Here is a 26,855-nt window from a genome sequence, read left to right on the forward strand (position 1 = left end):
GCAGTAAGATTATGCATGTTGGAATTGGAGTTACATGTAAAACAGAATGTCAGTTATGCAAAACTTGGTTATCTGTGAGGTTGGATTCACTGTGATCCCAAATATTATTTTTTTAGCAATTACTTAAAAAAAAAATTGATGGAGTATATATAACAGATTTTCTAACAAAACAACATTTTTGAAAAATGTTTAGTTCTTTTTATCTGTTTTGGAATGTTTATATTTCATTCGTTTACATGATATACTGTTATTTTCTTTTTTACATGAATGTATGATAATTATAACGAAATATAATTTGGATTAACTGTGTTTTTCAATTATTCAAACTCACAAAACCAACTTTTCTTCTTCCTCATTTATTCATTCAACTTCCTTTTCTGGAACAACTTTTCTTCATACGTGTCTTGAAAATTACAATCTTCAGATGTTTAAGTCTAATGTCAACAAATAACCTATTTCGTCTTCTCAGTCTCTAATCTATGCACTTACTATAGGTACTATAAGTACTATAGGTTTTACTACCTCTTGTATTTGGGGTTTTCATAAAAAAAAATCTCAGTTCTAACTTTCCCCAATAACCATGAATAAACAGTATTCTACTATATTTTCATGATGTCATTGAGGGAAACTTGGCATTTTGGTCATAAAACTTAGTAAACCTCTGTCAGAAACCAATAAAAAAGCCTATAGAGAAACACTACAGTAATAATAATAGTGCATGTATAATAATGACAGGAGGTTGAGCAGAAGTGTTCATTCTCTGAAATTTTGAGTTTCCAAACTGGTGGCAAGCAACAGTCTCCATAGCATAGTGACTTAGTTATGTCTAATAATGGAAATACTGCCATTACTCAAAAAGTGTGTGTGTGTGTATATATATATATATATATATATATATATATATATAGTCAAAAGGCAATGAGAAGCATGCATTTCTGTGGTGCAAAAGATTTTCAAGGGTTTTTCAAGGAATTTGATAAGTATAGAGGCCCCCTTGTCAACATCTCTACACTGAACATGATTGTCCCTGTGAGACTATTTATGTGTACTGATTGCATCAGGGTGCTAGACAAGTAGTAAGGACTGGGAACATTCCAATGATTTGTGCTACTTAATCTTCAAACAAGATGTGAATGTGCTACACAACACTTGACCTTTGACCAAAAAAGAAAATGAAGATTGCCAGAGACATTGAAGCAGCAGTTGCACCTTGCCTTACTGATACCCCATAGCCATCAGAGTATCTATGACTACTCATCTTCCATATAGTGTGGAAAATGTATGGGAGGAATGTTTACCATATTTTTCCACACCATGGATGAGTTAGTTGGTCTCGAATTAGGGTTGTGCAGTTTCCCTCACGAAAAGTTAGGTTTTTCATTCCACAAACACATTGATGGAATAGATATAGTGATATCTCATGATGTTAACTGTCCCGATGCTTATTTTAAGCATCCCATCGCAGTGTTTTTGAGCAGGCTCATTGTCAATGGTGAATGTTGTTTCTTGTACAATCTGCAGACAACTACAATTATTACTTTTAGAGAACAAGTATTTACCTAATTTGAAGAAGTTTTGGCTAGACAGGTCTAAGGAAATTGTTGAAAGTTTTCTGCATAGCAAAATGAATTTGTGAATTCATCCATAAAATTAATATTTCCAACCAAATGTTATATTTGAAAATCTTGTGATGTCTGTGGGATGCTCTCTGATGGAATCAACTAGAATTGTAAACTAACAAGATCTGACTTTTATTTCATAACAGTGCAGTCTCAGTGGGCAGTCACAGTGAAGAAGTGCCTTTTAGGTACAGGTGTGTGTGCTACCACATACACTTTTTTTCGTTACCAGACTTGCACCTGCCTTTTTAAATGAATTAAAATGATGCTGTGAGAATGCAGATGAGAACAAATAAGCATGATTTGGCAACCAGCAGCATTCTAATAAAAGACATCTAGAAACTGTGCTGTTAGCCAAGTTCTTTGAAAGAGGCATTATGTAAATACACATTATTATTGCCATAATAACATGTATTAACATAATTCCTTCATTATCAAAAAATTTTTTTGCATCTACTTTTCAGTGAAAAAAATTAGGTATTGTATGATTGGCTACTGTTAGAGTATTGCCATGGTGATAATTTATTATGACAGATTAATTATTGTACATTTTAATTTTATCTATTTGGACATATGTATAAAATGTAAAAAAATCGCTGATCTAATTTTTTTTCTTTAAATTATAATAAAAAGATATTGTAAATATATATTATTTACTTGTGAATAATATATTCACAAGAAACTTCTTGGATTACTTCTGTTATTTAGTCAAGTCTGTTATATTAATAAATGATTTTCAAAAAAAAACTTTTTTTTTAAATATGAAATTAATTTAAGATAGCTTGAGATACAGCCATCAAAATTTGCACCATCCCAAGTATGACCTTCATTTGCATTAGCTTGTGGTGTAATGACATTTCATTTTTCTTTTACTGTTTAATTTATTTGAGAATTTTTCATTTTTTATGTGATTTATTTTATCCTGCATATTGTTTTCTTACAGTATAGTCCTGTAATGGGTATGACTACAGACTGAATTTTTCTACATTGCAAATGTATATTTGGAGAGTTAGTGTATAATACTTACGTATTTTTAATTTTAGTAACTTGGTAATACTTCTGATCAAATCACATTGTCACTATGCAATTTATTGAATTGTACAATTTACCACTGTACAATTTATTGAATGCATACACTCAAGTATGTCAAGCATGTATGTGATTTTCACCTATGTGATTAATGTCACAGTATTTGGTGTTCTAAGAATATTTGTTCTCTTTCTGTTCATTTTTGTACAAATATTGTGTAAGCCAAAAAGTAATAGATGAGTCAACTTAATATATTATATAATATATGTTATTATATTAAGGGTGTAATAAATATCTTTTTATACTTAGTATAATCACTAATTGACTAGAAGAATTTGCATCTTTGTAGTCTGTTTATGTCTGTGGCACTGACAAATACACCAGTGCCCCAGTTAATCTAATAATGTTCTGTGCAATTTATATTGATAAAACTATTGCAAGCCTTGACTTGAACGTTAAATAATTTAATTTAAAAATAAAAATACGTAGGCATTAAAATAAAAGAAACACTGCTATTACAAACAAGAAGGATATTACAAGTAAATAAATAAAAGAAATAAATTGTGATAAAATAAAAACAATACAAGGGAGCTTTCGAGGTGTATGAGCCTCTATTTCAACCTAGACTGAAGCAACGACATCAGCCATTCTTATACCCCAGAAGTTACAACCGGATATATGACAATATGTACATTGAGCCTGGTAACAGAAAAATAAATAAAGGAAGAGGAAGAAGCAGGCTAACATAGGTCAACATTCTTCAGCCATTCAATCATCAGTCTCTGAATAATGCAGTACGCCAACTACTTTTTTCAATATCTACCTGCTTCCTGCTTCTCTCATCTCTATGCAGAATGATGGCCTCCATAATAGGATATATGCAGGTCCCAGAATACGATTAATAATGGGACCCGCAACACCTATATGGAGGGCCTCTAATCATGAGATGTGGTGTGCATTATGAGCAGCACTGTAATCTTTACCCCCAGATGAACATTGAAATATTGGATGTGGCTCATAATGCATGGCATCTCTCATGGCTAGAGACCCTTCATATAGTGTCACATGTCCCATTATTAATCGTAATTCTGGGACCTGCATACATCCTATTATGGAGGCTGTTATTCTGCATGACCCATACACCTCAAAAGCTTTCTTGCATGTCATTTATTTTATTGTTTTTATTCTATTTGCTGTTTCATGTATATTTATTCTTATCATTTTTAATTGTTGCACCATGTATTTTATTTCTTTTGTTTATTTTATTTATTTACTTTTAATGTCTAAATAATCTCTACTATAATTATTATATAATTAAATTACATATATAATTAATATTTAATTTAAATTTAATGTTCAAGTCAGTGATTGCAATATTTTTATCCATATGAGTATACCTGACACCCAAGGTATCTCCTATTATATTCAGTTCAATTTATAACTAATATATGTAATCTTTAGGTAGGCTCAGAGCAATTAACCTAGTTTAAAAAATCTGAAGTTTTCACATCTTTCAACGTTTCATCTTAATCATCATTAGGTTGTCAGGTGGTGTATTAATGAAGTATCAGTAAGCACTAAAATAGTAATAGTAATCGTGGCATGTGATACATGAAAGCAAGCTTATGAGCTTATGTAGCATCAGCCAAAAAAAAAAAAATTCACACAACCATTCAATCCAGTTCCTCCTTAAATTTATTTAACCTATCAACTTCCACAACGATAGATGGAAGTTTGTTCCAAGCAATTAACCACCCACTGGCTAAAGGCAAATTTCCACACATCTATTCTACAGCTCTTTCCTCAATTTGAATTTATGCCCCCTTAAGTTCGTAATCTGAACAAGTGGAAGAATCCCATCAGAATTCAGCGTGCTCAACCCATTCAAGGCCTTATACACCTCAGTCAGATCACCTCGCAGGTGCTTAGTCTCCAGCCACTGCAATTTGCAGAACTTAAGCCTCTCTTGGTAAGAGAATCCCTTCATTTCACTCACCAATCTAGTTGCCCTTCTCTGTACACGCTCAAGCAAATCTACATCCTTCCTAAAATGATTCCTCCAGACCTGCACGCAGTACTCAAGGCGTGGCCTGACCATTGCCTTATACAGAGGGACAAGCACCTACTTTTCCCTGCTAGCAAAATTCCTGTATATCATTGACAAAACCTTGTGACCTGCTCTGGCAGCCTGCCTGCATTGCTCAGAAAACTTCATATTGACTGCACAATTACTCCCAGGTCTTTTTCATTTTCTACCACCCTAAATGTAGTACCACACAATTGGTATGTTCCTCTGGGGTTACTTCTACCCATGTGCAGTACTTTGCATTTGTCAATATTAAACTTCAGTTGCCACTTCTCAGTCCATTTTCCCAAATTTTCTAGATCCTGTTCCAGTAGCACACTGCCATTACTGTCATTAACAACCCTGCCAACCTTTGTATCATCTGCAAACTTCGACACTAAGCCTGATATAGGTTCATCAATATCATTGATAAATATACAAAACAACAGTGGACCCAACACCAAACCCTGTGGGACTCCACTAATAACATTAGTCCACGAAGAGCAGTGCCCATTGATTACCGCTCTCTGTCTTCTCCCACTCAACCATCCTTTTATCCATTGTAGCAACCTACCCTTAATACCATTCTGCTCCAATTTGTACAGTAGTTTTCCATGCACAACAGTGTCAAAAGCTTTCCTGAGATCCAAGTATATGATATCAAAATTATTTTTTGCATTCAGTTCCTTTGTAACCCCATGATAATATCCAATCAGATTTGTCAGACAAGACTTTCCCTTAACAAACCCATGCTATGTCTGAATTATTGCTGCAGTCTTGTCTTGATGATCTTGCAATGCATCTTTAACCAGTGACTCCATTATTTTACCCAGAACAGAAGTTAAACTAACTGGTCTGTAATTACTTGTGTCACCCTTCGATCCCCCTTTGTGAATTGGGGATACATTTGCACATCTCCAGTCCATGGGGATCTCCCCTGAGTCCAAGGATGCTCTCATAATTATGGCTAAGGGTTTGCTTAATTCTTTTGCCGCCTCCTTTAATATAACTAAATAGATCCCATCCACCCCAGGTGCCTTTCTTATGTTTAACTTCAACAATTTCTCCTCCACTTTGTTCTCAGTTATTACAAAATCATTAAGCACCCTGCTACAATTTGATAACCTTCTGGCATTTTCAACCCTTAATAACTCCTCGTGTGAATATAGATTCAAAATACTCATTCAGTTTGTTTGCTATCTGAGCAGGATCATCAACAGGCGAACCATTGATATCAAGTGGACCAATCTGATTCATCCCCTTCCTTTAGAGTTCATATAAGTAAAGAAATCCTTGCTATTTTTCTTAGCATGCTTTGCCAAAGATTTCTCATAATCTGCATTCGCCTGCCTAACCTCCTTTGTGATTACAGACTAGCTTATATCTGCCGTAGGCTTCTGTATCACCTGATAATTTATGCTTCCCATGCATTTTTCTTCTCTGCCACAAGTCTCATTAGTTCATTTAACAACCATTTATGCCTAAACCTTGAACAATATTTCTTAATAGGTATGAAACGTTTAGTAGCTTCCACGATTAATTCCTTGAATGCGTCCCACTTATAATTTGCTGTTGGTAACATCATCGGTTGATCCCACTGTACAGAATTTAAAAACTGTCTGAGGCCACTGTAGTCACCTTTATAGAAGCAAAAACCTTTACTTTTACTCCTGATGGTAATTATATCTTTGAGTAAATCCCATATCAGTACACTGTGATCACTGCCATAGTGGTTCCTTTATCTGCAAATTCTTAATACACGAATGATCACTGCTGATAACCAGATCAAGAGTATTACCCTCTCTGGTTGCCTCTCGAACATGCTGCTGCAGAAAACAATCATACAATAAATCCACAAAAGTCTTACTAGTGTGTGAGTGACCAACCCAAAAGTTTCAGTCAATATCTGGGAAGTTAAAATCCCCCATTATAAGATATTCTGATTTAATAGTCCACTCTATATCTCTGTACAATTGTTCATTGTACTCATTCGAGTCATTAGGCCTATAACACACTCCTCTCATTTTTCCTTTCCCAGTGCTTATTTCACACCAAACAGACTCAACACTGCATTGTCCCCCAACATCAATTGGATGCGCTTTCTTAGATTTTATGTGTTTCTTAACTAACAGCATAACCCCTCCTCCCTTCCTATCCTATCTATCCTTTCTGTACACATTGTACTCCCTAAATTCCGATTCTGCATTCCTAATATCTGCATGGCATCACGCCTCTGATATCGCAACAATATCTGCCTTTGATGTCTTGACCAACACTTCAAATTCATCAGATTTATTTACTATACTTTTACCATTGGTATACATGCGCCTGTTCTTATTCTTAGTTACCCTAACACATCCCATATATCCACCTGTTTCACGATGACTGCCATCATGAAACAGGTGGGTAGAAACTGTTTTCGCTTCTCTTTTTAAAGAAGTAGTAGTAGTAGTAGTATGTGATGCAAGAAAGCAAGTGTATGAGCTTATGCAGCATCAGCCAAAAAAAAAAAAAAAAAATCACACCATTGCCTCCAAATGCCTGTCCAGTTCCTCCTTAAATTTATTTAACCTGTCAACTTCCACAACGACAGATGGAAGTTTGTTCCAGCAATTAACCACCCCCTGGCTAAAGGCAAATTTCCGCACATCTATTCTACCTCTATCTTTTCTTAATTTGAATTTATGCCCCCTTAGGTTCGTAATCTGAACGAGTGGAAGGATCCCATCCGAATTCAGCGTACTCAACCTATTCAAAGCCTTATATACCTCAATCAGATCACCGCGCAGGTGCCTAGTCTCCAGCCACTGCAATTTGCAGAACTTAAGCCTCTCTTGGTAAGAGGATCCCTTCATTCCCCTCACCAATCTTGTTGCCCTTCTCTGTACACGCTCAAGTAAATCTACATCCTTCCTAAAATGAGGCCTCCAGACCTGTACGCAGTACTCAAGGTGCGGCCTGACCATTGCCTTATACAGAGGGACAATCACCTCCTTCTCCCTGCTAGCAAAATTCCTATATATCATTGACAAAACCCCATGACCTGCCCTGGCAGCCTGTCTGCATTGCTCAGAAAACTTCATATCTGACTGCACAATTACTCCCAGGTCTTTTTCATTTTCTACCACTTAAGTGTAGTACCACACAGTTGGTACGTTTCTCTGGGATTACTTCTACCCATATGCAGTACTTTGCATTTGTCAAGGTTAAACTTCAGTTGCCACTTCTTAGCCCATATGCCCAAATTATCTAGATCCTGTTGCAGTAGCACACTGCCATTACTGTCATTAACAACCCTGCCAACCTTTGTATCATCTGCAAACTTCGACATTAAGCCTGATTTACCTTCATCAATATCATTGATAAATATACAAAACAACAGTGGACCTAACACCGAACCCTGTGGGACTCCACTAATAACATTAGTCCACGAAGAGCAGCACCCATTGATTACCACCCTCTGTCTTCTCCCACTTAACCATCCTTTTAAGTGTTGCTTATTAGCAGTGTGATATGGGGCAACTTGTAGTGATAAGCCTTTCTATTTGAGAGATCAGTGCCTCAATGCTTATCATTAGACTTTTCATCTTTTTTCTCCTATGCTATGAAAAATGAACACAAGTCCTAATTTAGCTGAAATGTGTAATCTACACAGGCTCAGAGCAATTAATTAGCTTTAATTTTTTAAAAATCGTTACTTCCTCTTCGTAGTTTGGTGTTGGTGTTTTCTTTTAAGCATAATTGCAATGTTTCATTATAAGAATAGTAGAGATATGCATATTTAAATTTCTTTTATTGCAGTAAAAAGTTGCATCTTTTTTAATTTACTTCTGTGTGTGTGCATGTGTGTTTTTGATATTTTTTTATTTCTTTTCTTTCAGTAAGGCATCAGTTAGATAATTGGAATAAGCTGAAGAATCTCTGTAGCAAAGTAATAGGAAGTAAGATGAAGGTATATACATGATTATTTTCTGTATATTCTAGTTTATACATTTTTGGAATACATAATGAAATCCTGAATTCCCATACCATTTATAGATACAGAAGATGGAACTAATTAGATACAAAGTAGCGATCAAGAATAATGGTGGCTAACTGACAATGTTGGAAGTTTCTGTACTTAAAAAGAAAATAAAATAAAATAAGTAAACTGTAGCCATTATCAACCCACTGCAGGATGGAAGCCTCCTCCTCAACAATTCATGTTGAGGGAAATGGACCATAATCTGCCATGCTGGTCCAGTGTGGGTTGGCAGATCGACCGTATTTAGCAGTCAGGGGCTTGAACCCCAGTCTATTTCTCTGTATTCTGTACTTAATGCAGTTGCAAATAATTAATGGAGTGAGGTAAATAGTCTTTTCTAGATGAAAAATTACTTCTAGGAGACAGCTTTCAAACAGTTTCCCCAATTAATGTTTATTAAGAAATAACAGTAAATTAATTTACAGTTATTTCTAAAGAGTTAATCCAAGCATTCATATTCCCTTTAGCCTACAGTTCAGCTATTTTCTCCTTAGCTATCAGTTAACTCAGATTTTTAATTAGGGAATCAAAGAAAATACTTTTAATGGAAGGCATTTTGAGAAATGGAAGTAATTGAGTTACCATGTTTACTTCTGGCTTGATCTCTGATGAACCAAATTCAAAAATCAGTCTGGATTAGGGAGGACACAGATGTTTTTGGACTTTTTTCTCACTATGACTGACTTGATCAGTTGCTTGCAAAAGTCACTTGACAAAAATATCCGGGTTTTATTCTGGAAAATCAAAAGAAAATGGTTCTTAAAGTCAGGTGGTTTTTCATCCATATAGATTAAAATGCTCTTTGTGCATTTTGTGTCAACCAGCAGTGAATGTGTTAAGCTTCAGTGGATGCCTACGAAGCACTCATACACCAATTGATGGGCAGTTAAATATAATTTCATTAGCATTAGTAGAAGCATACGATGCAAGAAAGCGAGCTTATGCAGCATCAGCCAAAAAAAAAAAAAAATCCCACTTCACCACTCCATTCATTCCAAATGCCTCTCCAGCTCACCCTTAAATTTATTTAGGCTATTAGCTTCCACAACAAAAGATGGCAGCCTTTTCCACCAATCAACTACCCGCTGGCTAAAGACAAATTTCCGCACATCTATTGTACAACTGTCTTTCCTCAATTTGAAACTGTGCCCCCTCAGGTTCTTAGTCTGAGCAAGAGGAAGAATCCCATCAGCATTCAGCTTGCTGAACCCATTCAAGGACTTATACACCTCAATCAGATCATCTTGTACTCTCCAGGCGCTGCAATTTGCAGAACTTAAGGCTTTCTTGGTAAGAGCAACCCCTTTGTTCCCCTCACCAATCTTGTTGCCCTTCTTTGTACTCGTTCTAGCAACTCTACATCCTTCCTAAAATGAGGCCTCCAGACCTGTACACAGTACTCTAGGTGTGGCCTGACCATTGCCTTGTATAACGGGATAATCACCTCCCTGTCCCTGCTAGCAAAATTCCTATATGTCATTGAAAAGACTCCATGACCTGCCCTGACAACCCTTTGTGAATTGGTGATACATTTGAAAACACCTCCAGTCCATGGGGACCTCCCGAGTCCAATGAAGCTCTCATAATTATGGCTCAGGGTTTGCTTACTTCCTTTGCTGCCTCCTTTAATATAACTGGATAGATCCCATCCACCCCAGGTGCCTTCCTTATGTCAAAACTTCATCAATTTGTCCTCCGCTTTGCTCTCAGTTATTAAAAAATCACTTAGCTCCCTGTTAGCATTTGATAAACTTCTGGCACTCCCCTCATTGAATTACTCCTCGTGTGTGAATGTAGATGCAAAATACTCATTCAGTTTATCAGCTACCTGAGCATGATCATCAATAGTCAACCCATCTATGTCAAGTGGTCCAATCTGATTCATCCCTTTCCTTCTAGAGTTTACATAAGTAAAGAACTCCTTTCTGTTTTTCTTTGCATCCTTTGCCAAAGATTTCTCATAATCCTTCGCCTGCCTAACCTCCTTTGTGACTTGACTACAGACTAGTTTATACCTGCCATAGGCTTCTGTGTCACCTGATACTTTATATGCATCCCATACATTCTTCTCTGCCACGAGCCTCATTAATTCATGTGACATCCATTTAGGCCTAAACTTTGAACAGTATTTCTTAATTGGAATGAGAAGCCTAGTAGCCTCCAAAATTAAGTCCCTGAAGGCTTCCCATTTAGAATTCACTGTTTTAAACATCATCAGTTGATCCCTCTGTACAGAATTTAAAAACTGTCTAAGACCTCTGTAGTCACCTTTACGAAAGCAAAAACCCTTCCCTTTAGCCTTGATGGTAGTTACATCTTTAAGTAATTCCCACATCCTTTATCTACAAATTCTTAATGCATGAATAATCACTGCTGATAATCAGATCAAGAGTATTACTCCCTCTGGTTGCCTCTCGAACATGTTGCTATAGAAAACAGTCATCCAATAAATCCACAAGTCTTGCTAGTGTGCGAGTGACCAATCCACAAGTTCCAGTCAATATCCTGAAGGTTAAAATCCCCCATTATAAGACATTCTGATTTACTGGCCCACTCTATTTCTCTGCACAATTGCTCATTATACTCATCAGATTCATTAGTCATATTCAACAACAACAACAACAACAAAAAAAATGAATTCTTATTTTCCTTTTCATTTATCCTTCACTCATTAAAAAAATTAACTTCAGAAATAATTTAAATTTAAAATAATTATTTATTTCTAGAATAAAGAACCAGTAGGGGATGATGGTGATGCACTACCAAATAATGTTTTGAGTCAACTTGCTGAACTGACACAAGATATTTTGCAGGTGAGAAAAAATTATCTTAATTATATTCTCATTAATGGAATTTTTCAGGATCATCATGAATGATGATCCTGAAAGGCTTGGAAAGTTAATTTTTGTTCATCCTCACTAACTTATTTTTTATATATTTTATAGTTTAGTTCTCTATGTTAAATTTTATGTTTTGAACAATCGTCTTTTATTAAGTAAATTTTTCCCTTTTTTTGTAAAGACTTTGACTGTTAGTCAGATAAAAAAGATTCGAAACCTAATGGATAGTGAAATGGCACAGTGTAATAAAGAACTGGTGAAGTATGAAACAGAAAGGAAGGAAGTTCTGAAAGAAATAGCAAATTGGGTCCATGAAAGTGTTCCTGTTAGTAAGAATGAGGTAAGATTAGTAAGTAAGGATCTAATGTGTTTTGTTCTTTTAGCATATAGTAAAAGTAAGAAAGCAGTAAAATGGCTTATTATATCCATAGATAGGTAATCCAGAAATAATACTTGCATCTAAAATTATTTCTTGTGGAATAGTAGACCTATGATGAATGGGGTTTGTTGTTATAACTAAAATACACAGTTACGTCAGTGTTAGGTATTTCACTAGGTATTTTTTCCTGGGTTTTAGAAAACACTTGGTTCAAGAAGAGAAAGAGTCACAAAGTGACAAGGTATGGCTGGGATGGTCAACAGGAATCCCTCCTTGAATATATACTCGTGGATAAGGAGCAACACAGAAGCAACACTAATGGACGTCAAGGTTATTCTGGGTGTCTCCCTGGGTAGTAAAACTCCAAGAACTAACCTGATCACAGGTTAGTTATTGGAGTTTTGAGATTCCCTAAATTGAAGAGGATCAAATTAATGAGAGAGAAAACTACAGGTTTGGAAGTTGAAAGAAGAGGAAAAGGGGCAGTGTTCAGAGAAGAGTTCAGGAAGGTTGTACCTAAGGCGGTGGTGAACAGCGTGGAATCAGAGTGGAAAGCATTCAAAGACTGCATGGTAGGATTGACAGAGCAGGTATGCGAAAGGACAAGCAATAGAAGGAGATGGAAAGAAACCCCATGGTCAAATGGAAGGCTGAGAGAGGCTGTGAAAAACAAGAATAATGCATTCAGGACCTACTTCCAGAACAGAAATGATGAGAATAAAGAGAGATATGAAACTGTGAAGAGAGAGGCCAAGAGAATAGTTGATGAGGAGAGATGACTGTGGTTGGAAGAATGGAGTGAAACTCTACTGCAAGACATCAACAGTAATAAAAAGATGCTGTATGGCAAGGGTGGCCAACTTAATTTGTGATGCGATCTACTTTTTTTCTTCAAAATCTACTATCCGTGATCTACCATCTCAAGAATTTCATTGCACATGGTTAAAAAAGTTAATCAACACATATTGAAAAATGTTGTTTATAAATTTTTAATTTATGTGAAATTTGTGTCTTCATGTCATCTTCCAAGCTTTCAAAACGGGGATGTACTGTGATAAGGCCAACCGTAAAGAATCTTCTGTATGCAAGTCCGTAAGAGTAGAACGATTCTTTGTCTTTCTTTGTTTCGAATACGAAAATTCCGATTCACATAGATATGTGGAACCAAAACAGGAATTTAAAAGTTCACTGCATTTTTTGACATTTGGGTACTTTTCTCAGCAAACATATTTCCAAAAGTCCTTTTTTGATGATCTGGCTTTTAGGAAGATATCATTTTGCAATGTAATAATTTCATTTTCAAGGAATATTTTCTGCAATTTGTTTCGTATCTAAGTCGACATTAAATATATTGAAAAATGTCTTCAATTGTTTTAAAATCACTGACTCTGGTTTCAAAATCATCCACAACTTTCTCAATTTCAGAAACATATTTCTCACTATTAAATTCAAAAACGGATTTTTGCATATTTGTAAAACGATCGAATTTTTTTTTCTTTGAAATCCTTAGTCATTGTCAAAAATTGATATTTATATGCAGAAATACTACTAATCGTGTCACCCACATTTTTATTTTTCCTTGTAATTCCAAATTCAGATCACTTAATTTACTGGTAAAATCTGCCAAAAAAGCCAGATCACACAACCACTCCATATCTTGTAGTTGCTCATAATCATCGCCCTTTGATCAACAATTTTTTTAATTTCATTCAGCAAATTTCGAAATCTCTGTAGAAACTTACTCCAACTCATCTACATGAACCAGATCTGATATTACACATCTATGTGTAATATCAGATATTTGAAGAGATTGTCCTCTGATGGAATTCACGATTTTGAAAGATATGTCCATAACACTTTTAGTATTTAATCTTTTGCTGGCTAACACTTGTTGGTAACTCAAAAAATCTGGGAATTCATCATCTTTTTGGCACAATGCGATGAATCCGTTAAGATGCCCCGTCATTGCTTTAGCTCCATCTGTTGTTATTGATACGAGCTTAAATGGTGGTAATTTTATTTTTTCTAAAATCCCATTAGGTGGAAAATCCGATTGGTATTTACCATAGAGTGCGTTGAAGTGCCTTTCTAAATTTCCTTTTTTGGGTGTAACCATGGAAGCATTGCAAATCAAATGACAACATTTTTCTTTTATCATTAAAAAAAGTATTCTAGTTCCGACTCTTGATGAAAATGGTACATTTTACTCTTTTTTGTAGTATTCATTTTAAATCAAAGGGTATTAAATTAACGTATAAGTACTGTCCAGTTATAAGAATTCAACACATACACTATTGCTCTCCACAACATAACTGCGTGAATTTTCGTTACACAAGCCTAGCAGCTGCAGGGTGGCAAAAGTAGTCACGTGGTTCAATGGATTTGTAATAAGCGTATGCAGTGGCACGCATAACAATAATAACATTTTGACTAATCTATTTTCTATATATATTTAAAATACATCGTGATCGACCAAAATTAAAGCCACGATCGACTGGCAGATCGCGATTGACCTTTTGGCCACCCCTGCTGTATGGTATGGTGAGGAATAGGAGAAGAGATGGTGAGCAGACCAAATACTTTATGGATGAGAATGAGAACCTAATAACCAAAGATGAAGAGATAAGAGAAACATGGAAGAAGTATTTCGAAAATCTTTTGGACATGCATGACAGCCAGCTAAAGAGACAAAGGCAGGTTGATCATAAAAGAGGGGATGAAAGAGAAGATACGGAGAGAGATCAGCAGACATGACATGGAATGATGTAGTGCAGGCATGGAAATACATCAAGACAGGTAAGTCTACTGGTATAGATGAGATAAACGGAGAGATGCTGAAGGCTACAGCAAGGCAGGGATAATGTGGACATACAGGCTGTTCTGCAAGGACAGGGGCTGAAGGACTGGAAAGAAGGTTTGATCATCCCGTTGTTCAAGGAGGGGAATAGGAAGAAGTGTTCCAATTATAGAGGCATCACACTGACATCACATGTGAGTAAGCTGTACGAGAGAACGTTAGAGCGGAAGATAAGAAAAACGATTGAAAATAGACTGGCCAAGGAACAGTATGGCTTTAGGCCTGCCAGATTGATGGTGAATCTAATTTTCTGCATCAGGCAGCTGATGGAAAAATGTTATGAATACAATAAAGAATTATGGATGGTATTTTTGGACATAAAGCATTTGATGCCTTGAAGAGAGAGAGAGAGAGAGAGAGAGAGAGAGAGAGAGAGAGAGAGAGAGAGAAAGAGGTTTTGAGAAACTTGGGGATAAGGGAACATCTTGTTGGAAGAATTGAGAATGTGTGCACGAATGCAGTGAGCAAAGTAAGAACAGTGATGGGGTTGACGGAGAGCTTCGAAATAACATCGGTCATCTGCGAAGTTGATATGTGGGCTAGTATGGCAATGAATTTGGACTGGTTTTCAGTCAGAAGAGTGAAGTAATGGTTCTAAAAAGGAGTGGCAAGCCTGACAGATACATTACAGTGGTAGGGAAAGAGCTAAAAATGGTTAACAACTTCATGTATCCAAAAAGCACTATTACAAAGACTGGATTGATAGATGAAGAAATAAGTAGAAATATACAAGCAGGCGGGGAATTTCTATAGGCAGACAAGAGATGTGATCTGGAACAGGACTATACGATTGAAGTGTAAGGATGCTATATATCAGACCTATTACATACTAGTTGTGCCGTATGCATATGAAACTTGGACTATGAGGAAAAAGGATGAAAGCAGAATGCAGGGGACAGAAATGAGATTTGTGAAGAGCATAGCTGGAAAGACATGATGCAGCAAAATCAGGTCAGTGGTCATCTAAAATTCAATTTTCATCAGACTGTGACTGCCATTCTTCTGCCTCAGTGGTTACAGACTATTTTCTCCTTTGCATATCCCTTGAGCAATAATACTTTTTTTGGTGAATCCTTTTAATAAATTTTTCAACTAAAATAACCATTTGAATGTATTAAATTTATTTTCAAAGGTGTATCTTTTGTGTTTACAATAAAATATGAATTCCAGTAGCGTAGAAATTTAATCTTGACAGTTTTTTTTTTTTTTTTTTAAATCCAAAATCAGTTGAAATATACATTTCAGCTCATTTTGGATTTAAAAAAAAAAACGAAAAAGAGAAATGAATATTTATTTAATGAATAAATATTCATTAATAAATGAATAGTCAGTTAATTAGGTATGCAAATACATTTTTTAAAAAAAGTAACAAGACAGGAGAATTTTGTTTGTTTCTGTTTGTGAAGTACTTCTCCATAAATAGCATATTACAACTGGGGATGCAAATGAAAAGCAAATGAAAAACAAAAATTGATATAATCATTAGAAAACAGGCCTTGTGCGTTGGGTTGCATTATATCATCAAAGTTTCTTGTGACGACCGACTAACTGGTTAAAATAAATTTTATTAAAATAAAAATGATATATATATAAGATAAAACAGAAATAAAATAAGATAAAAGCGTTAAAATACAAGATAAGAGAGTTAAAATATATATAATAAAAGCGTTAAAATACATAGATAGTAGCTTTTGAAGCGGAGTGCCTCTTCATCAGCTAGTGCGTGAATGGTGTACTTCAGTATATATTAATGGTTGCAATAGCACAAGTCAGCTGGGCATGATTATGTATCACGATGCCTTGAAGCCACCAATAATAGTACTATGAATCGGACAAGGGGAGTACACTTACACCCTATTATAGAATGTACTGTATTGCAGTGCGATGGGCGCTGGCGATTATCAGGTGTACGTAATTCTGCTTTACCGATACCAGACTTGTGATACATGATCATGCCCAATTGACTTGTGCTATTGTAACCATTAATATATATTGAAGAACACCATTCACACACTAGCTGATGAAGAGGCACTCCGCTTCGAAAGCTACTATCTATGTATTTTAACACTTTTATTATATATATTTTAACTCTCTTATCTTGTTGTATTTTAACGCTTTTATCTTATTTTATTTCTGTTTTATCTTATGTATATATCATTTTTATTTTAATAAAATTTATTTTAACCAGTTAGTCGGTTGTCACAAGAAACTTTGATGATATTGATATAATCATTATATTTTCTTCTCTTGATTTTTGAAATCAGTGTTTTCTTAATTTTGATACTAGATGTGAGTTAAGAATGGCTGATTGCAATTTAGATGCTTTTATAGGATCATCTTGTGATGAATCCTTTAGGATGGTATAGTGGTTTTACTATTTTTCACTCTTTGGGATAAGTCTGAGTGACCAGAAAAATTCTTAAAGGCCTCTTCAATTGGAATGCAGTTAGCTGATCTTAGGTAGAGAGAGTAAGATTCCCTCATGATTTATTTCTGGATTTTCAGCCAAAAAAGCATGTAAATCAGCCCATGACCTGTTGGCCTATTGTATAAGTAGTGTAGATACATCAGAATGATGCATATAAACTTCTAGTACGATAGTCATATATTCTTAATAAAAATATACAGGGTTGTCCATTTATTGTACAAATCATAACTAGGTTGTTATTGGTTTTAGGAACATCAGCAAAAAATTAGATATTGCTTCATTGTGTATCATGTCCATACAGTTTGTGGTCACAGAGTGATTTACATGTTATGCCTGCTGCAAATCCCAGAAAAACCCTACAACCTCCACCTGATCTCAGGTGGAGGATGTAGGGTTTTTCCGGTCTCAATTGAAAAATTCCTCTGTTTTCAATGTATCTTTAACTTTTGAGTGACAACTGGCAAAACCACTATACTGTCACGGAGGACTTGTATCTACTTAAGGCAATAGTGAGTATATGATGGCATTAGATACGGAATGAGATATTTTTAGACAGAAGGCATTTTATTGTGACAACAGTGTAGTTGGGTACAAATACAGCATTTATTAGTGGAGTGTATAACATATGAGTTGTTCCCCAGAAGAATATATGTTTATTTTAGAAAATTATCTCTCTACTTGAGAATGTGGCTTGTGCAAGCAACTTAAATACTGTGAATCACTGGTCCCCAATGCAGTGCTTAGGGGCATCCTGGCACCTGCCAAGGCTTTTTTTTGGGTGACCACAGGAAGAACCCATGATTAATGATGAAGGCCATAAAATAAGGGAACATACGTAAGATTATAAACTTGCAAAGAATGTCAATTCTCTTCATGTGCTAAGGCATAACAGTGTTTGTAAGCAGTAGTTTACTTCCTGTTAGGATGCTATCATCTTGTAATGTGCACTACATGGCTGGTGAGGGATACTGCTTACCAGTTGTTACTAGGAAGCTTGCGAGAACATAGCATGACTGTGTAGAATGTGGGCTGTACTACCATATCATGATGTTGCTGTTTTCTGTTGCAATTTGTGGTTTGTTTTACTTGAAATTTGGCTCTGTGTTAATTGTGCTACTTGGAACAGTTGAACAGTTGGTGCTGGTTGCTCTCTCATAAACTCTCAAATGTGCCTGTAGACAAAAAAGGTTGAGGAAAACTGCTCTGATGAAATGACAAATATTTATCAGTGGTATACTTATACTATTGATAAATATATTTGTCATAGGGTTGAAACAAATACAGTAAACCCTCGCTATTCGCGGGGGTTACATTCCTGAGAAATATCGCGAATACTGAGTTATGGCTCCCATAGTAATAAAGGGGTTCCGTTCCAAAGTATGAAATATATAAGAAAAACTAGTCTAAAATTTTGTCTATGTATGTATTATATGTACCTTCATAATATGACTGTACATGACAGTACATAGTGAAAAGCAAGCATATGGCATCGAAATGAAAATAAGAAACAATTTAATATTAAATGTAATAGTTATTAGAAATTTCAAACAAATCTTTCAAATCAGCGCCTTTGCTAGCAAAAAAAAACATCCCGCCAGTGCTATCACCAGTTTCGCTATAGTGTTGATAAAGAAGTTTTGCCTTTTCACGAATGATGAGTGAACTTAACGGAATTTTATTTTGAATTCGGTCTTCTATCCACAGATTTAAAGCTTTTCCATATTTTTTTAAAATTTAACATCACGAGTTACAGAGCAAATTTTTGAAGCAATTAGCGTGGTTTCACGGACACTACGGCAGATTTTTTCTTCCGATTTCTTGATTGATCGTACTGTTGACTCATTGATTTTATAATGTTTTGCCACTGAGGAGACACTTTCACCATTAGAAATTTCGTCTAATAACTCAATTTTATTCGCTAGTGTCATCACCTTCTTTGATATTTTCACATTTCTCTTTTTATTCGTAGCCATATTTTTGTAGGGGTTAGAAAGAACTTGACCACAATAAAGTCACTTTCTTCCGTTAACGCACTCGAAAAAGTCTGTTTTACACTGCAAAACGGTAGAGTTATCATTTTTGTAAGCATATCAATTTATAAATTTATTCAATTTATAAACATATAAATTAAAATCAAACGACGAAACCTTCCATGACTAACACATACTGAACAAGGATTAGCGAGAAACATCCACGCTCGCGATTTTTTCACCCCTCTCCCCCCACCCACTGAGCGCTGTTTTGACCGGGAAAGATAATTTTAACCACGCCCATGTTTTTTATGGCGAAAAATATTCACGGCGTTTTAAAATTCACATTTTTTTAGGTTTCATTTTATATTAAATCGGCGATCGCGAATACGCGAAACCGCGAATACAGATACCGCGAATAGCGGGGGTTTACTGTACACTAAAAAGGGTAAATGTCTGTCTTGGTGAGCAAGGGCGACTCTTCCAGCATATTTTCTAATAGTTTGTTTATTCTATTCATTTTTAATAAAAAAAAAATTTTTGTATTGCAAACTGGGTTGCATTTGAAATGGATACCCCTGTTTTTAATTGAATAACCCTGTGGGTGTGTGTGGGGGGCGGGGTTATATATGTATTAATATATATGATATATATATTCTTAATAAATGTGCCTTTTTTTCCATTTTGAGGAAGAGAATGAGGTCATTCGTACTTGGGGAGATGTGACTGTACGAAAGAAGTATTCCCATGTTGACTTAATTCATATGATTGATGGTATGGATGGTGACAGAGGAGCAGTTACTGCTGGTGGAAGAGGATATTATCTCATGGTAAATTCTAAACTTTCATTTAAACTTCACTTGCCTAATAATAGCTTTTTAAATATGCATAATAACATACCACTCCAACCTAATAATTTCCTTTACTGCCTTTAAAATAAATGCATTATAAAATATATATTATTTCAAAACCTAATTAATAAACAAGATTGTAGTCAAAAGTAACTTCTCTTTTTATTAATTTTTTTTTATTATTTATTTATTTGAAGAGGTTGGCAATTCTGTAATGCTGATTGCTAAAATGTACTGTAATGCTATCACTAAAATATGCTAAAGTAATACTTTGCTCCTTAACTTTGCAGAAAAAGAGTTCCTGTATTTCTATATGATTCTAGCAAGATGGAACAATGTATCATGTATGCAATATGATGAATTTATTGTGCCAAAAATTTGATGGAAGGCTGATATCAAAGAGTGGTCCTTCCCTGCTAGATCATTTGATTGATTTTATTGACCAGATTTATTGTAAAAGGTTATGCATATGAAAACAAACCAAGCAATTCAGAACTTAAAGAAAGGCTTCATCATGGAATTGGAACTCGCAAGGAAACACTATCTGCCATAATGGACGGGGATATTGCAGTTAACAAAAATGTTCTGATTACAATATGATAATAAATGCTATTCTGCAATCAGTATTTCCCTCTACCTGGAGAAGTTTTGTGTCCTCTGTTGACAGTGACAGGCTTGACTTTAAGCTCACTTTGGAAACAACTTTATTATCCTTCGATTGACCTAAAATTACTAATTATGTCTTTAACTGAATAGCATCACCAAAGAGGCGATTCATTCAAAAACTGAGATGCTCTAAATAGTTTTGAGACTTCCTGGTCTCTTTTCAAGTGTTGGACAGCCTCAGTTAGTTGGCAACCTCCCTGAAGCATTGAATAACATTGAATTTAAATAATCAGTTAAGCAGTGTGTGGAGAAAAAACTTCTAATTAAATACATAACAAAAGATAAAAGTATATTGTAATCCCTATTACTGGGTTACATCAGCTCATTGCAGCAAATTGACTAACTAAAATATTCAAATTAATGATGCAGACCTCAAATATGTTATTTTTGATAAATGACTTCACAAATGACAGAAAGCAAATGACGCTAAACTCTCCAAATTATATTTGGTATATATATATGTATGGTTTATGTCAGTTAAAATATATTTAATTTTATATTAAAATCATTTTGTAACATAACCCAAAATCAGAAATGGCCTATTCTGTACCATTGTGATTTACCTCATGTTTTCCTTATTTTGAAGTGAATAATAGAAAAATATATCTTCTTGAAACAAATAATAATGTTGCTAATTGGGTACAGTACTAGTAGAAAACTTCAGGCTTTTTTTAAAGAAGTAGGAATAAATTGTATGTCAGTTCTGATATGACTAGAGGCTCATAATCATATTCACAGTAGGCATTGTAATTTTTAAAGCAAAGCAAATCATTGTCAGATTTATAAATAAGAAACAGTGTAATAATAGCCTGGAGAATTATGGATTTTTGAGCTTAATTTCTTAGGTTTCTATATTTTTTCATATTAAGATCATTTTAGAAGATTAATGAAAATACACTTGTTCACTGTAAGTAATTATTCTAGGACATTACATAGGTACTATGTGAAGTGTGAATAGAAAAGAACACAGTATATACTACATTATTAGTGTTAACCATATAGTGCAGGTAGATTACTGATTTTTGTTATGCTGGATAAAAAATTATAAATAAATAAAAATAAAACATAAAAATAAAATAAAAATAAATCTATAAAAGTAAAAAGAAAATAAAGAAGCTATGTGGTTTCCCTCTTCAAGAAGGTTAACTGTCCAGCTGACCTTTAAATTTCCTCAGCTGTCAGCCCCAACTACCCACAGAAGTAACTTATTTCAGTAATTAACACCTTGTGGGCTAAAAGAAAACTTCCTACAATCCAGTTTAAATCTCCTTCCCTGTAATTTGAATTTATGGTCTCTAGTTCTGGAATCACGAAAAATTTTCCTTCGTTCATTTTACAGCCCCTCTCAGAACTTTATAAACCTCAGTGAGGTTCCCTCTAAGGTGCCTGTTGCCAAACTGTAGCCCACATATTCAGAGTCTTTCCTCGTGCAGATTTCCTATTGCAAATCTCATCAAGCAGACTGCTGGTCTTTGAACTCTTTCAAGAAGCTCAATGTCTTTTTTCAGGTGTGGTCTTCATACTTGGACACAGTATTCAGAGTACAGTCTTACCATTGCCTTATATGGTGAGATTATGATCACCCTATCTTTACAAGCAAATGTTTAATAAACCATTGATGGAACACCACGGGCCTTCCTTGCCACCTGTTAGCGCTGCTCAGAGAACTTATATGTCCAGCTGTAGCATAACTCATAAATCCTTTCCTCTTCTGTTTTTAATGCAGTATCACCAAGTATATAACTTATTTTGGGTTGCTGTTCCCTAAGTGTAAGAATTTATATTTTGCTGTATTAAAACATAGCTGCCATTTTCTGACCATTCTTGAAATCCTTCCGAGTCACCTTAAGGACCACTGTTTGACACTAATCATTAACCACTCCTACTCTTTGCAATATCTGCAAATTTTGACATCATGCTCTCTCTCCCTTCTTTGATATCATTTATGAAAATCACAAACAACAGTTATCCCAAAACTGATCCTTGCAGGGAAAGGATCCCATTTTTAATATTAGATTGATCCGAAGAGCAAAAATAATGGCATTTGAAATGAGATGCATAAGGAAAATTAATAAAACCGTTGGAGAGAACATAAAATTAATCAACAAGTAAGAAAAGATCTAAAATTTGAATGCAGAATAATAGAACTAATATACAAAAAAACAACTTCAGTGGTTTGGACATGTGAACCGGATGAAACAACAAAGGCAGCCTAATGTAGTATTATCAGGAAGAATTGGAGATAAAGAGACCACCAGGAAGATCCAAAAGAGAATGGCTCCAATGTCTAAAGGAGAACATAGGCTTTCAGAGCTATTGACAAATGATGAGAGATTCAAGGGACTGACAACAACATAGATCAATATCCAAATAGAAACTCAACCAGTGGCAAATGGAAGAGTAGGATGATGAAAAGACCATTGAATTGACCTCTGCCTCTTTCCCTGCTGTCACCCTGCAGTCCATCTTAGAATGTTACTTGTGATTTGAACAAGTTCCAACTTATACAGTAGCTTTTTATGAAGAACTGAGTGAAATCTTCTGCTAAAATCCAAATAAACAATATCAAAATAGCTAATCAGGTTATTTAAACATGATTTTTATTTAATAAAACTGTGTTGTGTATCCTTCAGAATTCGGCGCCTCCGTAGCCAGGTGGGCAGGAGCAGCAGTGGGTAGCACACACTTCTTGATTAGACTGGGGTTCGAGCCCGTGCCCACCAAATACGGAGGATGTGGAAAGGTCAGGGAATGACCATCGCATATCCCGGAGCAATATGGCCTTAGTTGCTAATGCTCCTAAAAAAAAAAACAAAATAACAAAAAATAACCTTCAGAATTCCATTTCTTTTTAAATATCCCTGTATTGCACTCTTTATAATTGTCTCCCTGATTTTTGTACTCATACAAAAAGATAAAGAGACCACCAGGAAGATCCAAAAGAGATTGGCTTCAATGTCTAAAGGAGAACACAGGCTTTCAGAGCTATCGACAAATGATGAGAGATTCAAGAGACCGACAACAACGTAGGTCGATATCCAAATAGGGAGTCAACCAGTGGAAAATGGAAGAGTAGGATGATGAAAAGACCATTGAATTGGCCTCTGCCTCTTTCCCTGCTGTCAATATCCAAATAGGGACTCAACCAGTGGCAGCTCAACCAGAGTTGTGTATCCTTCAGAATTCCATTTCTATTTAAATATTCCTGTATTGCACTCTTTATAATTGTCTCCCTGATTTTTGTACTACTGAAGTCAGGCTGACTATTTTGTAGTCACCGACTGCACCGTTAGAACTGCCATTATGCAATGGGTGGTGCACTGGCACTTTTACAATCCAGAGGAATCTCTCCCAAGTCCAGGAGTGTCCTCATAATCAACCTTAATGCTCATTACACTTTCTTGCTGTCTCTTTCAAAATTACTGAGTATGTGCCTTTGACTCCAACAGCCTTACTTTAGAATCAAAAGTTTTTCTAATAAACATCTGTAATTTCAGTATCACATTTTGAAACAACCACAATACAAAGGGTACTAGGAAAGTTTTGCAATATGACGCAACAATGAATCACAGGAAGCTGCTTGTTGCTGCATGTTGAGACATGTTCATACGTGCATAGTAGCCGCCGCACCAAGTCGATGGGCTCAGTTATTCATTAGTAGTGAGAGTGTAAAGTGCTTGCGATGGCATCGTGGTCACGAAATGAGATAAGGACAGTTTTGCGGTATAATTTCGTGCGTGGTTTAACCATAGACCAGTGCTTAGAAGAAATGACTCTTGCACTAGATGATGATTGTCCACATCGTACAACGATATTCAGGTGGTATAGAGAATTCCAAAGGGGAAATTTCACTCTGGAGGATTCTGAGAGGCCGGGAAGGCCACGAACGTCAGTTACGGAGGAAAACGTTACTGCTGTGAGGAAAATGCTTGACGAAAACAGGCGAGTGACCTACCAACAGATAGAGGATAATTTGGGCCTAAATGCACCAGCAATTCGTTCGATTCTGCAAGATCATTTGCACGTGAAGAAACTTTGTTCTCTCTGGGTGCCGCATCAACTGACTGAAGAGCAGATGACACGACGTGTGACTTGGTGCCGGGAGATGTTAAAAAAGTTTGATAAGGGACAATCTCGGTATGTGAACAACATCGTGACAGGTGACGAGACTTGGCTGTACTATTACGATCTGCCGACCAAGGCTCAAAACAAAGTTTGGGTCTTTGATGATGACGACACACCCGTAATTGTCAGAAAATCCCGATCTGTAAAGAAGAAAATGATAGCTGTATTTTTCAAATCGAGTGGAATTGTGGAACGTGTCGTTTTGGACACGCAGAAGACAGTCACAGCTAAGTGGTATACTGAACAATGCCTGCCTAAAGTCATTGGATCTATGAAGAACCTGCGGCCAAAGTCAAGAATGGACACCTGGTACCTCCATCACGAAAATGCTCCAGCTCACCGCGCCAAAGCCTGCACCGAATATTTGACCACGACAGGGCTGAAACTTCTCGAGCACCCTCCCTACAGTCCAGACCTTGCTCCCTGCGACTTTGCACTGTTCCTGCATGTGAAAATGAAGCTAAAAGGGAGGGGGTTTTCCAGTGATGAGGACCTTCTACGGGCTTGGGACAACAAGTGTGCTTTACTCCCTAGTGAAACTTGGCAGAACTGGTTTAAAGATTGGTTTCGGAGGATGGAGAGGTGTATTGAATGTAGAGGAAATTACTTTGAAAAAATTAAATAAACAAAGCTGTATTGCAAAACTTTCCTAGTACCCTTTGTATTGCATAATAAGCAATAGTAGTAGTAGTAATTGAGCATGTGATGCAAGAAAGCAAGCATATGAGCTTATGTAGCATCAGCCAAAAAAAAAAAAAAAAAAATTTCACACATAGTTTCCAGCCACTGCAATTTGCAGAACTTAAGCCTTTCTTGGTAACAGGATCCCTTCGTTCCCCTCACCAATCTTGTTGCCCTTCTCTACACACTCAGGCAACTCTACATCCTCCCTAAAATGAAGGCTCAGGACCTGTACACAGTAGTCAAGCTATGGCCTCACCATTGCCTTATACAAAGGGATAATCACATCCTTTTTCCTATGACCCCATGACCTGCTCTGGCAGCCTGTTTGCATTGCTCAGAATATTTCATATCTGACTGCCCAGGTCTTTTTAATTTTCTACCACCCTAAGTGTAGTACCACACTGTTGGTACGTTTCTCTGGGGTTACTGCTACCTCTGGTTACATATGCAGTACTTTGCATTTGTCAATGTTAAACTTCAGTTGCCACTTCTCAGCCCATCTGCCCAAATTTTCTAGATCCTGTTGCAATACCACACTGCCATTACTGTCATTAACGATCCTGCCAACCTTTGTGTCATCTGCAAACTTCGACATTAAGCCTGATATAACAATACGAGAAATTATAGAGTTCTTAATTTTCCTGATATAACTTCATTAATATCATTGATAAATATACAAAACAACAGTGGGCCCAACACCAAACCCTGTGAGACTCCACTAATAACATTAATCCACGAAGAGCAGCATCCATTGATTACCACTCTGTCTTCTCCCACTCAACCACCCCTTTATCCATTGTAGCAGCTTACCCTTAACACTATACTGCTCCAATTTGTACAGTAGTCTTCCATGTGCAACAGTGCCATATATTGCTTTTTTAATATATGTAGTGTATATTGTGTTCCTTCCTATTTCTTTGTCATTTTTTTAAAAATCATTTTATAACAGAAAGGTTATTTTAAAAATGAGCGATAAAAGAATCTCCCTTAAAACATGATATGCAGTAACCAAACTAAATTCCTAACACTCATGTAAATTTTTTTGTTTGTTTTCCCAGAATGCAGCAGTTTTTCTAGAACAAGCATTAATTCAGTTGGCCCTTAGGATACTTCATAAAAAAGGATATAAACCTTTGTATACACCATTTTTTATGAGGAAAGAAGTAATGCAAGAAGTAGCCCAACTTAGCCAATTTGATGAAGAACTCTACAAGGTGTGGACATGTTAAAATTTTTGAGATACTTTGTTATTGCGTAAAAAATGTGTTTTTATTTTTCTTTAATTGATATTCTTTTGGATACTTTATGCTGTGGTTAA

The 26,855-nt window shown here is 35.8% G+C and overlaps 1 protein-coding gene across 1 annotated transcript in view; it reads left to right on the forward strand.

Moving 5' to 3' along the window:
• Positions 1–26,855, forward strand: part of SerRS (Seryl-tRNA synthetase) — a 71,114-nt gene that overhangs the window by 7,923 nt on the left and 36,336 nt on the right. Inside the window, exons 2-6 of the mRNA XM_090370899.1 lie at positions 8,595–8,665; positions 11,464–11,550; positions 11,759–11,917; positions 19,901–20,041; positions 26,596–26,751. Of these exons, the coding sequence (XP_090227025.1) occupies positions 8,595–8,665; positions 11,464–11,550; positions 11,759–11,917; positions 19,901–20,041; positions 26,596–26,751 (614 nt within the window). The remainder of the gene's footprint in view (positions 1–8,594; positions 8,666–11,463; positions 11,551–11,758; positions 11,918–19,900; positions 20,042–26,595; positions 26,752–26,855) is intronic.

The sequence above is a fragment of the Mastigoproctus giganteus genome, chromosome 3 (assembly GCF_048544385.1).
Source record: "Mastigoproctus giganteus isolate SK-2022 chromosome 3, ASM4854438v1, whole genome shotgun sequence".
Lineage (NCBI taxonomy): Eukaryota > Metazoa > Arthropoda > Arachnida > Uropygi > Thelyphonidae > Mastigoproctus > Mastigoproctus giganteus.